Here is a 15,910-nt window from a genome sequence, read left to right on the forward strand (position 1 = left end):
TTCTGAGTTTTCTTGAGCAAGATGAAAACACCAGTGCAGCTTACAGGCTACAGACCAGGTAACTGACTGGAAAATTATTTCTAAAGAGAAAAGAGCCATAAAGGGATCTGATTCATCCCAACTGAGACCAAAATGTTTTCATGCACATGGAAAAAAAAGACAATTCTGCTGAGAAGACCCTTGGGATCACACCAACAAACAGAAGAGTGATGAAGATAAAGAAGAAATAATCACTTAGTTAACTTCTTTTAATCACAAAAAAAAAATCTGGTAAATGAGCAATACTAGCTGAAAAAAGAAACAAGTTAAAACCAATCAGTTCAGAAGATGTGAAAAAGATGAGAAAAAATTCTCATGGAATAGTTGTTCTGAACAGGTAATCCTAGAATGGTTTGGGTTGGAAGGGACTTCCGTAGGTCATCTAGTCCAAAACCTCTTCAGTGAGCAGGGACATGCTTCATTGGATCAGGCAGCTCAGAGCCTTGGCAAGCCTGACTCTGAATATCTCCAGGGATGAGGCCTCAACTACCTCTCTGTGCAACCTGTCCCAGTGTTCCACCACTCTCATGCTAAAGAACTTGTTCCTAACATCCAAGCTAAATTTGCTCTTCTCTGATTTCAAACTATTGCCTCCCATCCTATCCCTCCAGGCCTTTGCAAACAGCCCCTCTGCAGCCTACTTGTAGCCCCTTCAGGTACCGGAAGGCCACTATTAGGTCTCCCTGGAGCTTTCTTGTCTTCAGGCTGAACAACCCCAGCTCCCTCAGCCTGTCCTCACAACAGAGGTGGCTCCAGCCCTTTCTTCATGGCCCTCCTCTAGACCTGCTCCATCAGGTCCTTGTCCTTCCTTGCACAGAGGGCTCCAGAATAGGATGTGGTACCTCCAGGTGAGGTCTCACCAGAGCAAAGTGGCAGAATCAATACTGCAACAGCTCACGGGTTTTAGCTGCTACACTTCTATCCAGGATGCTGACAGTTTGGAAAGGTTTCAGAAAAGAGAGAAAGTATTTTTTTAAGATTTAAAAAAAGAAAGAAAACTACCTCAGATTAAATCACATCAATATTTTTCCTGATGAGAGGGTCAAGAGTTAAACTGCACCCAGTGGGAATAATTACACATGAAAAATTACTTCATGTTAGAGTGAATTTTCTGCATGTTGAAAAATGACAACAAAGGAGAGTGCATTTTTCTAAAAGACAACTTCATTACATTTCTATTTTTCATTATCCACTAATTCTTTACAAGTAAATTCTTCACATTGTTTAGGATGGGATTGCAGAGGTATGGGCATAACTTTGAGGAGCACATCACATGAAGCTTCTCTGACATTTGCTGGAACACAGCAGAACTCTATTCCCAAGCAAAGAACGTGCATTTTAGATCTGAATGCAATTTTCTTTCTTCCTCCTCCCTCCAACAATTAAATATGAAGTTTACACAGCATTTCACCTTCCATCTCCAAGGATGACGGTCATCAGAAATCAGAGAGCTTGATTCTTTCAAGCTAGCACTACAGACCTTAAAGGAAGGGGGGAAAAAAAAGAGAGAGAAGCAGGAAGATGGGACAGTCAGAGAATTGAAGCAGGATATGCCAAAGCAAAAAAATCCTTCAGACAGGGACTAAGGAAAAGCACTGTGGGAAAGTCACCTCTGAACAAAAGCAGCTTGTTTTTACAGTCAATAAATTAGATCATTTCACAGTATCACTATGGTTGGAAGAGACCTCGAGGATCATCGAGTCCAACCTGTTTCCACAGACCTCACGACTAAACCATTGCACCAAGTGCCACATCCAGTCTCCTCTTGAACACCTCCAGGGATGGGGACTCCACCACCTCCCTGGGTAGCCCATTCCAATGACGAACGACTTTCTTGGTGAAGAACTTTCTCCTCACCTTGAGTCTAAACCTCCCCTGGCACAGCTTGAGACTGTGTCCCCTTGTTCTGGTGCTGTTTGCCTGGGAGAAGAGACCAACCCCTTCCTGGCTACAACCACCCTTCAGGTACCCTTCAGGTAGTTGTAGAGGGCAATGAGGTCACTCCTGAGCCTCCTCTTCTCCAGGCTAAACAATCCCAGCTCCCTCAGCCTCTCCTCATAGGGCTTGTGCTCAAGGCCTCTCCCCAGCCTTGTTGCCCTTCTCTGGACACGTTCAAGTGTCTCGATGTCCTTCTTAAACTGAGGGGCCCAGAACTGGACACAATACTCAAGGTGCAGCCTAACCAATGCAGAGCACAGGGGCACAATGACTTCCCTGCTCCATTGTCTTACTTAGAGAAGGCAGGGTACACAGCATTTCATTCTAAAATAGCTGCTGTGCAATTACATATAGAATCATATTGCTCCTTTTAGATATCCCTTTGAACAACTCACACGTTTTCAGTGTTACAACCAATGCAATGAGGTTCCCTTCATTCACTTCCTCACCTACAGAGGCTAACAGATGCAGAGTTTTTAGAAAAGCAACCATAAGACTAGCAGAATGTATGTTGAACTATTATGGCACCATGCTGTATACTCTGTTTCTTTAAAGCAGCATTTACTAAGCTGCTAAGTTAAGAGGATTATTACTTTCCTATTTAAAACCCCCTCCAACACTGACAAAATGTGCTTACTTGGAATTGTTGAGCATTTAAATTGTGCAGACTTTTGCTCACCTGATTAATAGGTAGAAAAGGATGAAATTTATGGAGAGCAGATATGACAGGAGAGTAAGTAGAAGCATATACAGGTTCCTATGACAAGGACAGAAGCAAAGCAAAGGAATTAGATAAGAACTGGACTGTCAGACATTTTGGGGGGGGAGGAACTTATCTCTCTAATTTCTTAACATGAAGCAAATTTGAATCTTTTAACCTTCTAGAAAATTTTTTCCCCCCCTATTGGAAAGCCAGGGATGAAAAAAAAAATTGCCATACCACAACCTCATGTTTACCAAAGCCACTCCATGCTTTAACAAGTTACTGACACTATCACTACAACTCAACACAGAACAAAACAGCACAGCCAGAAGATTCACTTTTCATAGGCTGATCATTTTCATGTCTCCCTTTTTCATGCACCATTAAACTGATGAACCATGTCAGCCACAACGGGAATAATTCTGCTGCAAGTGTAATCAGGCCCTGCTAAGTAAGAAGCCATCTATTTTCCGGGTGAAAGGCAGGAATGTGCGCTAAGAGTGGGATAGCCAACAGCCATCTGGAGGGAATTGCTAAGCCCACGGCACTCAGCGAAGGTGAGTTCACCGTTCTAAACAAAGCCTACAAATGACCCCTGCCTCAGAGCTGGGCTTACCCAAAGCTGATTAGACATGGCTTTATCATCTGTAATTCCTCTTCCTTTCCACAGGTTATAGCACAGAATATGGGTAAATGCAGCTCCTTAATGGCTCAAAACGAAGCCTGATCATTAGAGGTCCAGCTTTGATCACAACACTTGGTGGATGCCATGTGTGAAATGGATAAAACTATTACCACAGCAAGAGGTACAGGTCGCTTTTGAGGGCTTACCCCCTTGAAGTTTTTTACCCACTTCATCTTGGGAGTAATTCTGAATTGACTGTTCACCCCCAGCCTTTACCACTAGTGCTGAGCAGCAGTCTGAACCTGCAGTAAGAATGAAGTGCATTTCAAATGCCATTCACTGCTTTAATGTGACTGCAGTGCAGCTGGTAATCACATTAATCAGGGGCTCTTAAAAGGCTGACTATAAAATAGCAATTTTCATTCCAGTAAATCTTGCTATTTTGATACTAAGGAAAGATTTTTCAAGTTAGGTAATTCTTCTACACAAAAAAAACCCAACCAACCTAAACTGGAAATCTTCCATTCAACCTAGGATGATGAATACCAATATACCAAATCCAAAGTATTTTTCACAAATAAAATGATTTTTTTTAATCCAGGAAGACATTCCTCAGTGTACAGTTGCTCCCCTGCTGTTGGAGCTATTCTTTTGATTGTCCAAGTACGTTTTACCCTACACATAAATAATTTAAGAAGCTTCACAGCTTCCAACAAATTTTCCCCCCATGTGCAGCAATTGTCAAAACAGATGCTAGAACTCCAAGTAAACCTCGGCTTCCACCTCATCTGTATCTCCCTGAGTTAATTCTTTGGTCTCTTTTTTACCCCGTGTGAGATTGCTCCGTCAGCTTTTCCAAAAGGGGTGGGGTTTGTACAGTTTAGCCTACACAGAAATGACTATAAACACATTTGGAGAAGTATCTCACCATGCAGGCAACTGTGCAGAAGCATTTTGACTAGAAGTGATCCAACAGCACTAGTTCACAGCATCATAGAATGGCTCAGGTTGGCCAGGGACCTCAGAGATCATCTACTCCAACCTCCTGCCATGAGCAGGGATGTCTCTCAACTAGACTTAGTTGCGCAAGGCCTCATCCAATCTGCCCTTTAACACAGCTCCAGGGAGGAGGCATCCACAACCACTCTGGGCAACCTATTCTAGAACCTCACCACCCTTGTGCTGAAGAACTTCTTCCTAAGATCCAGTCTAAACCTACTCTCCCTCAGCTTCAAACCATTCCCCTTTGTCTTATCTCTGGATACCCTTATGAAAAGTCTCTCTCCAACTACTTTCCTGCAGGTTCCCTTCAGGTACTGGAAGGCAGCTGTAAGGTCCCTCTGGAACCTTTTCTTCTCTAGGCTAAACAACCCCAGCTCCTTCAGCCTATCCTCATAGCAGAGGTGCTCTAAGCCCTTTGATCATCCTTGTGGCCCTCCTTTGTAACTGTTTTATTAAGAGCATGAACATTTCAACTTCTGTTGTCTGTAAGAAATCTAAATGTTCTCTAACAACTTCTCTTTTATACAAGTATGCTTCAATAACCAAGTGTTCAGAACAAGTTAGCCAACCTTCTAAAAAGATATACACACAAAAGAAGATCTAGAAAAGGTGTCTTGACTAGATCACCAGGAATTAGCCCAAGAAATCCAGTAGCATCCTGGGATGGATTAGAAGGGATGTGGTTAGTAGATCAGAGAGCTTCTCCTCTCCCTCTACTCCATCCTGCTGAGGCCCCATCTGGAACATTATGTCCAGTTCTGGGCCCCTCAGTTCAAGAGGGGCTGCAGGGAACTGGTTGAAAGAGTCCAGTGCAGAGCCACAAAGATGCTGAAGGGAGTGGAACATCATCTTTATGAGGAAAGGCTGAGGGAACTGGGGCTCTTAAGCTTGGAGAAGAGGAGGTGACCTCATTCCTGTTTATAAAGATGTGAAAGGCAGTGTTGGGAGAATGAAGCCAGGCTCTGCTCAGTGATGGCCAGTGACAGGACAAGGGGCAATGGGTGCAAGCTGGAGCAGAGAAGGTTCCATGTGAACACAAGGAAAATTTTTTTTTCACTGTGAGGGTGACAGAGCCCTGGAACAGGCTGCCCAGAGAGGTTGTGGAGTCTTCCCTGGAGACTTTCTAAACCTTCCTGGATGCATTCCTGTGTGACCTGCCCTAGGTGATTCTGCTCTGGCAGGGGGTTTGGACTGGATTATCTTTTAAGGTCCCTTCCAATCCCTAACATCCTGTGATTCTGTGACATTGCAGCTAAACACTTCAAGCATTATTTTGAACCAGCAGGGCATGACAGAAGTTTACACACCCTTTGCTTTTGATGTATGACTGTCAGAAGCTCAGAACACAGTAGTCAACACAATCCCTGCTTTTTTTTTGCAGTCCAGGAACAAAGACCACTAAAATTCCTGATCACATCATAATCTTACAGCTCTTCCACAAACAGAGACCTCAGTGGCACACTGCTTCATGGTTCTCAACAGGTTACAGCCATCACATTGATCAATTATCAATAATAGTATTTTGAGATTTAAGGGCAGCTGAAATGTTAGGTTGTAAGCAGTGTGGTCAGCTTAGTGAAGCTTTACATTATTTATCATGTACCACATAATGAATCAGCATCACAAATACCAATACAGCTCAGGGAGTTGTGTATTTAGCCAGACTAATGGCTTTTTTCTTATACATCCAAGATTTCACCTGCTGGCAGACATGCAAATCCTTTGATTTAGACTTTGAATAGCCAAAAGCTAACACGAACCAACAGAGTGAGTGACCCAGTGTCACAGAAGCTCCCACTGTTGACATTGTCACTTCAAAGCTTGAATCCTTCAAGCACTTCACACTCCCTTACTAGCTTTAAAATCCTAACTTGTGCTCTGCTGGGTGAAGCTGCTGCAAGTGGTAACACGGCAGAGAGAATATGGGTGCTGCACAGGGAGAAGAGAGAACAAAGGTTTTGCCTCAGCCTAAATCTTGGCAGCTGCTGAAAGCTTTTTCTCAACCCCATGGTCTTCAGCAGATTTGTTATCTGATATCAACAGTAGTCAATTTGGAGACTACTCCTTTAAAAAGGTGACAAGTTTGCTTTCTCACTGAAACTATTTTTGTTCTTTCAAACTAGCAAAACTAGCAACTGGGGTTTTGAGGAAGTACACAGTGTAAACCCAAACCAAACTGCAAAAATCAGCTTTCTTGGTTTTCTGTCCAGTTAACACAGAACTGTTGATGAGTCACCAGTTTATTAAATATTCATAAAATAGAGTACAAAAAAGAAATCCTAATTGCAAATAAGTGCAATTAGAATAGAATAGAATTAACCAGGTTGGAAGAAACCTTTGAGATCATCAAGTCCAACCTATCACCCAACACCATCTAATCAACTAAACCATGGCACCAAGTGCCCTATCCAGTCTCTTCTTAAACACCTCCAGTGATGGTGACTCCACCACCTCCCTGGGCAGCCCATTCCAATGACAAACGACTCGCTCAGTGAAGAACTTTCTCCTCACCTCGAGTCTAAACCTCCCCTGGTGCAGCTTGAGACTGTGTCCTCTTGTTCTGGTGCTGGTTGCCTGGGAGAAGAGACCAACCCCCACCTGGCTACAACCTCCCTTCAGGTAGTTGTAGACAGCAATAAGGTCTGCCCTGCGCCTCCTCTTCTCCAGGCTAAGCAACCCCAGCTCCCTCAGCCTCTCCTCATAGGGCTTGTGCTCCAAACCCCTCACCAACTTTGTGTGAGTTTTGAGCAACTCAACATCTTTCCTAAACTGAGGGGCCCAGAACTGGACACAGGACTCAAGGTGTGGCCTGACCAGTGCTGAGTACAGGGGCAGAATGACCTCCCTGCTCCTGCTGGCCACACTGTTCCTGATACAGGCCAGGATGCCATTGGCCTTCTTGGCTGCCTGGGCACACTGCTGGCTCATGTTCAGCCTACTATCAACCAGTACCCCCCAGGTCCCTTTCTGCCTGGCCACTCTCCAGCCACTCTGACCCCAGCCTGTAGCACTGCATGGGGTTGTTGTGGCCAATGTGTAGAACCTGGTTCAGGACCAGATTTATTCTCAATAATGACAGAATGTATGACAACTCCTTGCTTGTAATACACTGATGGAACAGGAGACTTTTTGTAAGGGTTTGCCTCTACGATTTAATAGAAGCAGCACTTTCACAATTCCAGTACCTCATGAGGAACCTACAAGAAAGCTCAGAAGGGACTTTTACAAGGGCTAGTAGTGATAGGATGAGGGGCAACAGCTTTAAGTGTGAGGAGGGCAGATTTAGACTGGAGATGAGGAAGAAATTCTTTTCAGTGAGGGTGGTGAGACACTGAAACATGTTTCCCAGGAAGGTCATGGAAGCACCCCCTCCCTAGAGGTATTCAAGGACAGGCTGATAAGGCCTTGAGCAACCTGGTCTAGTGGAAGGTGTCCCTGCCCATGGTGGGGAGGTTGGAACTAGATGATCTTGAAGGTCCCTTCCAACCCCAACTGTTCCATGAATCGATGAAATAATTGGATCTGAAGACTATTGTCACCACCAGCAAAATCTGTAACACAAATTCTGTCTTCAGTTGCCCTCTGTGAAAATGCTCTTTCCAAAAGATTTAAAGGTTTGGAAACAGCCTATTTTAACTGACAATGTCATTTTCAAGGGACGTAACTCCACATCAGTCCTGTAGTTTGAACCAGCAGCCTAATTTGAAACCTCCCAGTCATCTTCCCTTCCTGTGCTTTGGTTCACATTGCAGCATGCACAAAACTATGGGTGAAACCAAGTCCTGAAGTGCACTCCTGGATTCCCGTGGAACACCACAGCTGGGCCACAGGAGTAGCCTAAATTCAGCCTGAAGTGAAACAAGCAAGTACAGCTCCTCATCAGTAACTGCCTTTTTTTGCAGGTCCACTGCTGCTAGGCAGCAATTTCCTCACGTGTAGACATATCCAGCGTGTGCTACCAATGAGGACTTTCCTTTCCTCTACACTTTTCTACCCATCTCCCACTCTATTTACTAACACTGACAAGACAGAGAAAATCATTGTTCAGATGGTTTTGGCTATTCACAAACACCAGGGATCATGCAGGACAACCCAGAAGCCAGCTGGCTCACGAATGCTCTGACATGTGCACTTCCTCAGGGGTTTAGGATCCAAAATTACAGCTCAAAGAAAGAATATGCACAGAGAAAACACAGTTGCAGGAATGTGAAACATTTACAGTCTCATGCAGAATTTCACTGGCGAGAAAAGCCTTAAATCATTATATTCATAAATGTGCCAGAAACCATACAGGGCCCTATGCTGGTTCACAATCTGCTGAGGTAAAGACACTGTAACCAATATTCATGTCCCAAGACAGTGAAGTTAGTTACACTTAAAGAGCTCTTCTGTTGGGGAATTTTTACTTGTTTTTAGCAAGAGGAGCAGCAGGAGCTAGTAGCTGATACTAAGCATGCCTGTCTAGTTGGATGCAGCTTCAAAAAGCTGAAGCATTTCAAGCAGGATGTTTTTTCCAAACAAGGAGACAGTTACCTTCTTCAACAGCTGCTCAACTTCTTGCATCTGCGTGCTCCGATCTGTGACAGATGCTTTTGCATACTCCTGCTTTTTGCCCAGCCTGCTCTTCCAATCTTCTTCACCACTCTTCTTCAGCAATGCCAGCCTATAAGTAAAGAAAAAAAATCCATGCCAATAGGTAGCTACTGTACTTCCCATCGCCCTCAACCCTTATTGTTTCACTAAGGCTGCATTCAAGAGAATATGAAATTAAGTCTTCCAACATTAGCCACAGTTATTTACATTTCATACACACATACAAAGCTCACAAATGAATGCAGAGTCTTTACTGAACATGTTGAATGGGAATCATCTGTCAAAACACAGACAGCTAGATCCAAGATAGGCACTCCAGTGAATTTCTGCAGTCAGTGAAAATTGCCAATATAGTCAAGGAAGACCAAGGCATAACACAGCTCATCCTAAAGCAGACATACCAATAGCTTAGATAAATCACTGCTTCCCCCCCCACCTCCCTTCCATTGATAAGGTACAGAGTGACTAGCTCAGTCATGAGTGCTTGTGCTGCAGATGTCCAAAGTCAGTACATGAATCCTGCCTTGAGTCTTTATTGTACTCATTGAAAAACTAAACCAACCAACCAAGCAAGCCCCACCACATTATTTTCTTCACAACTTAAGAGGAGGTCTGTTCGACAGGTACCTACCAACTAGGTCTCATAAGGCACATTGAATGACAACTCTGCAGTTACTACTTTCACAACAACCCCAGTTACTAAAGTTACTATCAGACAGCGCTGAAGGTTACTTAGCTCAGGTACTGCTGTGGCACAAATCAGTAGTACTGTGAATTAGTAATTTGACTCACATTCATAGAATGATTTAGGTTGGAAAGGACATTAGAGATCATCCATTTTCAACCCCATTGCCACAGGCAGGGACACCTCCCACTAGTCCAGGTTGCTCAAGGCCTTCTCCAACTTGGCCTTGAACACCTCAAGGGAGGGGGCATCTGTTCCAGTGTCTCGCCACCCTCACTGTAAAGAATTGCTTCCTCATCTCCAGTCTAAATCTCCCATCCACAAACTTAAAGCACAAAGGGACACGGACAGGATCTGATGGGGACAGCATCTAGATTTCTTTTGCTAGAATTAGAACCCATTTGTGAGGTGGTTTGCTTTGGGGGTATGAATATGAGGTCTACCCAGGCATGATCTTCAGCTTAATGTTCTTCAGAATTTACATTTGCCTGAATTTTCTAACTTTCAAAACCCATTCTTAGTAATTTATAAAATGTGTGTCTGCGGTACTTGTGCAAACAGTCCACTACATGTTATATTTTATTTGGATTAAGCTTTACTACATAACTTTCTCTAGTCTAGGGCAGTAAGGATTATACAAAAACCTTGACCCTATTAATATTTGAACAGGTTCAGTAGTTAAACCAGTTCTGACCACAAGATACAGAGATTCCTTTTCAGAGGTGCAATTACTGTTACCCTCACAGTAAGTCTTGCCTTGAAACTCTGAGGAGGAAAGGGCAGAACCAAACAGGTCCAGCCAGAAGCAGGCAGCTGCTTCCTGCAAAAATTCTGGAGATGCAGCTATGCTACTGACCCACTCAGGGATGACCAATTGGTCCTAAGGCAGTCATTTGAGAAAAACTGAGGATGCAGAAAACAGTAAATGCACAGAATGCAAGGGCAATTAGAGTGCCCAGGCATGCAGTGCTGGCAGGGCTTCACATTGCCTGGTTGCTTCATACCTCACAGCACAGGATGAGTAGGAACTAGAAGGACTCACAATAAGGAGTTGAGGCCATGGTGACTGTTTCCAGAATGCATGCAAGATTTCATAGCCCAGAACTAATCTTCTGGAGTGCACCCATGCATGTGTGAAACTGTGGAGGAGACCAAGATGTGACTGAATCGCTACCATGCAGCTGAGTTATCTTCAGTAGTTATGTTCTCTCAGGTCCACTTGGCTTGGAAATGCTCTGCAATGAGTGGAGCTGGACAGCATTTTGCTCAGGGTTGCCCTGTGAAGGGTTTGGTTTTTAAAAATGCACAGCAGGCATTTTTTTTAACCTGATATTACTGCAGAGGATTTGCCTTAGACCTTTGCAAGAATGCTTGTGTCTCTGGAGACTGTTTTCTCCTCTGTCATAAAGATGGCTTCATACTATGCCTCTACTCTTAACTTGTTCAGGTATTGAAAGAACTTGTTCCTAGAGTGAGAGCGCATCTGTGTTTTGAGTGAGGGCATCAGCACTTAAGGAAAACTTCACTGCTGTGTACAACCTAGAGTCATGCATTTGTTTTGAACTACACAAACAACAATAAACTCAGAATGGCCTCTCAGCAACAACTGAAGGGGACTCTTGTCTGAGTAAAGATGCATGAATACACCCACCAGCTCAGCAGCTTACCTCAAAGCAGCTGATTCTTTGGGATGTCTGCAAAAACAAGGTAATTATTTGGTCTAACCCTTGGCTCTAAGGTCTGCTGCCTGCTAGTTTCGTTGCATATCTCTACTTTTCTCCTTTGGATAAATAATGAATAATCATTCATTATTCACTTAGACAGTTCTAGTTGTACTGCTTTTGACTCTCAAAGTTCCTTTTCCAAACTGAAAAAAAAGTAAATCTATCAGTTGTACTCTTTCCTTGAAAGAAAACAGCTTTTCATATATCCGCCCATCCTTCACAGCTTGCTCTGCATCCTGCTTTCATCTGCTACTGAGAAAGAACCATCTGCCATCAAGATGGAATGATTATTGTCCCAGAGGTGTCAGGATGGGCTCAAAGCAAAAGCTTCTACAGCTGAAGGCAAAATGTTGGATTAATACTGGGGGGAAATAGAAACAAGATTTGCCTAAACGAGGAGCATTGTAGGAAAGGCCTTGGAAAAAGCTCGGCAAAACCCATCCAAAATGACATATCTTTCTTCTGTGGCAATATTTCAGACTCTGAGCTGCTAGTGCTATCCTTGAGACAGATTAAACTGGACACAGACTTGGCTTTCATACATACTCCATTGGCTGCACTTGACCAGTTCCCTTCAGCTAAACAATAAATCCTGGAGGCAAATGTGAGATTAGTAACTACAGAAAGGAAGCTGATTGTTAAAGAGTACATAAATTCACTCTAGTGGGGACCAGACTGCACAAGAAAGCCTTGCTCTGGTGTCCTACATCAAAAGAGGTCGAAAATTAAGTTTAGGCTGGGCTCTTCCTGAGAAACAATGAATGATGGTAACATGTCCACCAGAAATTAAGAGCTATCCATAGGATTTTAAAAGGGTGATGGTGGAATGCAGCCGACTGCTGACGCGGAGCTGACAGGGTGGCCTTCTAGCAACTTTGGTCTCCATAAATGTACAGAGGATTGGAAGTTAAATGCAACTGATGAGCCATTCAAAGTCCTCCAAAGCATTCCTCTTCTTGAAGGCAAGGCAATTAAAAAAAGTTTTCCACTACTCACATAACCCATCAGTGGATTTGCCCTGCCTGCCTGGAACAAAACACAGCCAGAACTACTCCAAGATATGAACCTCAACTACTTCTCATCTCCAAGCTGTGTTTGAAGAGGAGAGGATAGGTGGTTTTTCTTCCTTGAAAAAATCATGATTTTTCATTCTTCCATATAACATAGGTAATTCTGAAAATGCCAGGCATGCACTCACTCCACTAGGATAATATTAGTTCAGTGAAGTTAAGCCTTTGTGGAAAAATCACTTTCATCCAGACCAGCATGCAAGCATCCTGCTCAAGTATCATTACATCTGTGGAAAAGCTGTTCTTCCAGAAGGTGAAAGAATGTCTGACACAGCCAGAAAAATCCAGTGGATGGGAAGATGAAGTTAGTGAATGTAAAAGGAAAAAAAAATTTAAATAAAGTGTAATAGTTAATTTTTAACAGAAATGTCCTTTGAGGTTTATGGATATTTGGCGTTAACCATAAGGAAAAGAAAATGACTGGTTGTAGTATATTAATTCTGGGCCAAGAAGTAGACTACTGTGGTATTTTGGAAGGCTCAAACATTTTGGTACCAGCTCTGCCATTTACAGATGTTTGTGGAATCAGAATATACAAATTCCTGAGAGGACAGCAGGTTATTCTCTTTTGTCAGCTTTGGGTCTGACCAGACAGTCTTGGAGAGCTAACAAAAGTGATTCCAGATTATGAGTGTGACTGACAGCCTTTAATATCAGCTCCTCAAGAGATCAACTCAACTGAAGCATTAAATTTAGGACTGAAACAGCTGCTAGTACTTGGACCTTCCTTTCAATCTCTTTTTCTCCACCAGATGAAGGAAAGCAGATAATTTACTACCTATAAACCAGAAGTTATTGGTCTTAAACCTTATCTGCCCAGACAGCTGACATTTACAGACAGGGGATGTGGGCTGCTTTAAATAAAAAACAGTAAAATGAAAAAGGTAAAGCACATCCTTCAGAAGGGGGACTAAGACTGCACAGCTGTTTGCAGCTGCCCCTGAACCACCTCTTTTTAGTTAAGGGGATAACAGGGAGTGTGGATGCTCTGTAAGTGAGGATGACTCACATACCTCCTGGAAATACATTAATTTAAGAAGCATGCTTTGGAATCTTATTGAAAACAAGAAAAATGGTTAGGAATTCCTAATGCCACACCCACCTCACCAAATGAGGGAATACTTCTACTCTGTGAAAGTTCAGTCAAGCAGCTATTTTTATTTACTGGTCTGCTTTCACTGCAGAAAAAAATACCTGAAGCAAATATAGGCCTATTTGTCAACCTGAAGCAAACAATTGTGAATTTTACTCACTGGAGGGCAATGGTTTGAGCCCAAGTTTATACTCCCAAAGTTTTAACTACATAAGGATGACTTTTACAAGTACAACAGCAGCTCTTAGAGCTCCAGCCATGAGCTCCTACTGTCTGCACAAGCACAGAACACCTCTTTTGTTTCAGATCAGGGTTGGAAAAAGTATTTCTAATGCTCCCATAAACCTGTCCAATTTATTACCCTTTTAAAACCCCTACAGTAAGTTCTTGGTAGTCAAATGGCAGCCATGCCTTTCTGAAGTCGAGAGGGAAACAATCACAGTCTATCCCTGACTCCTTGTACTCAGTTTATTTACAAGAGACTTCCATAAACCAATACAGAAGTGGCTATTTTAAAGTTAATCCCTTCGTACCTGTTGTAATTGAGAGCAGAACCTGGGGAATTGCATTGACTATAGAAGTGTAGCTAGAATGTGTATTTTGACAACTGGCATTCTCTGAACCACTTCTTGATTATTCAGATGGCTCTTTCAAAATCAGATTATCACATTCTCTTGAGCAGTAATTCTCATTCACCACCATCTGCTTTATAAGCATGTCAGGCAGATTAGCTGCATTTTTCTGCTGTTGGTATTTGACATCTAATAAAGCCTAATAATCACTGCTTAGCTTTTGCAGAAATGGGCTTAAAGCCTCTTTTTTTATACCATCAGTCTAATATCTGTATTTGTAAAGATAATAACAAAAAAGAAAAGTGAAATTAAAGTACCTTTCCTTAATTGACATTGTTTTGCTGGAATTATCCAGGACATCCTCAGCTGTTTGTGCTTTGTTCTCTCCGACGGAAAACATCTCCGAGGAATTCTTATAAAATTTGCCTTCCAATTGTTCCGAGAGCTCCTGCAGCCTGCAGGACGCCACAGCTGCAGTTTGTGAAGCTGTCCTCATTGCTGATGTGCTGGTGAGTTCAGGAGTAGGCTCAGCACGGTCTGCCCATTCGAAAGAGAAGCGCTGAATTAGATTTCGTGCTACCCTCGAATATATTTTACATTGCTAACACTGAAGCAGCAAACCTGGTTTTTAACATTCAAATCAGATGCTGTCCTAACAGAGGCAAAACTTCTGGCTGAGCTAGAGCATAAAGATCAATCATGTAATATTATCTGCTGCACAGACTGGCCACTGGTGACTGAAGTTCTCCTGAAGCCACAGAACATCATGTTCAATACCAGTTCTGGACAAGGCACAAACTGCTGCTCCTGTCATCAGGCCAACAGGAAAGATGGACAGATGAAAGTAAAAGTAGAATGAAGAGTAAAGGGAAGCAGTCAAAATTTAAATAAGAAATTAATTCATTGGTAAAGCAGCTTAATGCCTAAGTAGCACACTAGGAGGACATTTAATAGCTTTATAAAGGTATTCTTTTCTCTGAGGGTGTTGGGGGCTTTTTTTGGCAATTAAACCCCAGGAAAAATGGCCCTGATGAAAGATAAATGCATCATTACAGTTACCCTTAAGGAAGTGAGTAATCTTCATTACTCCTGGAAATTTTACAAGCACAACAGCCCTCTGATACACAACTGCTCATGTTTTATATCAGTCTCTGTCTCCCCTGCAGTCACCAAAAGCTAATTGGCCAGAACAGACACTGCTTTTCTAAAACACCAGATAGAATACACCTTCCTCCCTACGCCCCTCCAAAGACCTTTTCACTCAAAATAAGTTAACTTCACAAGATGAAGACAAAAATTTCCCCTAGCACTATAGGGTACTGTGATCCTGTATCCCATCATCACAGAACTGAAAACAAATACAGCATCCTTCTACACATAACAAAACAGAGGGCTTTATACAGCAACCAAACCAACTGATTACAGAACCATGGAATGGTTTGGCTCGGAAGGCACCTTTCAAGGCCATCCAGTCCAACCCTCCTGCAGTCAGCAGGGACACCTCTGCAACCAAAGCAAGTCACCCGGATTATTTCAAAGAGAGGTGAGTTTATTTATGAAGCCTGAGTTATGCTGAGTTATACAGAAATGTACTTGCCCTGAGAATTACTTGGTATATATTTAATCACCACATTGAACAAGAAACAATAGTTGTTTTGCATAACTGGTTATCTGATTATCCACTGCTAGCTAGGTATGCACACATGGAGTTAATACCTAATTATACATGCCCAGGAAGGCAACAATTAGGAGTAGACACTTGACCCAGAGCAGCAAGTTGTGTTCGTTCAGCATTTTGGAGGTCAGGGGCAAAAGAGGAAAGGATAAATCTTAGCTTTAGCATCTAATAGTACGTCCTTCAATTGA

The 15,910-nt window shown here is 42.8% G+C and overlaps 1 protein-coding gene across 14 annotated transcripts in view; it reads right to left on the minus strand.

Moving 5' to 3' along the window:
* The window catches only part of SVIL (supervillin), a 137,191-nt gene that overhangs the window by 26,382 nt on the left and 94,899 nt on the right, over nucleotides 1–15,910 (minus strand). For 9 of the 14 annotated variants that reach the window (XM_054171445.1, XM_054171444.1, XM_054171446.1 and 6 more), the window contains 4 exons: nucleotides 14,362–14,581; nucleotides 8,841–8,970; nucleotides 2,657–2,734; nucleotides 1,451–1,519 (listed from right to left, as the gene is read on the minus strand). In XM_054171445.1, the coding sequence (XP_054027420.1) occupies nucleotides 1,451–1,519; nucleotides 2,657–2,734; nucleotides 8,841–8,970; nucleotides 14,362–14,581 (497 nt within the window). The remainder of the gene's footprint in view (nucleotides 1–1,450; nucleotides 1,520–2,656; nucleotides 2,735–8,840; nucleotides 8,971–14,361; nucleotides 14,582–15,910) is intronic. The other 5 variants (XM_054171451.1, XM_054171452.1, XM_054171443.1 and 2 more) reach the window with 2 other exon arrangements.

This window comes from Dryobates pubescens, chromosome 21, assembly GCF_014839835.1.
Source record: "Dryobates pubescens isolate bDryPub1 chromosome 21, bDryPub1.pri, whole genome shotgun sequence".
NCBI classification, from domain to species: Eukaryota; Metazoa; Chordata; class Aves; order Piciformes; family Picidae; genus Dryobates; species Dryobates pubescens.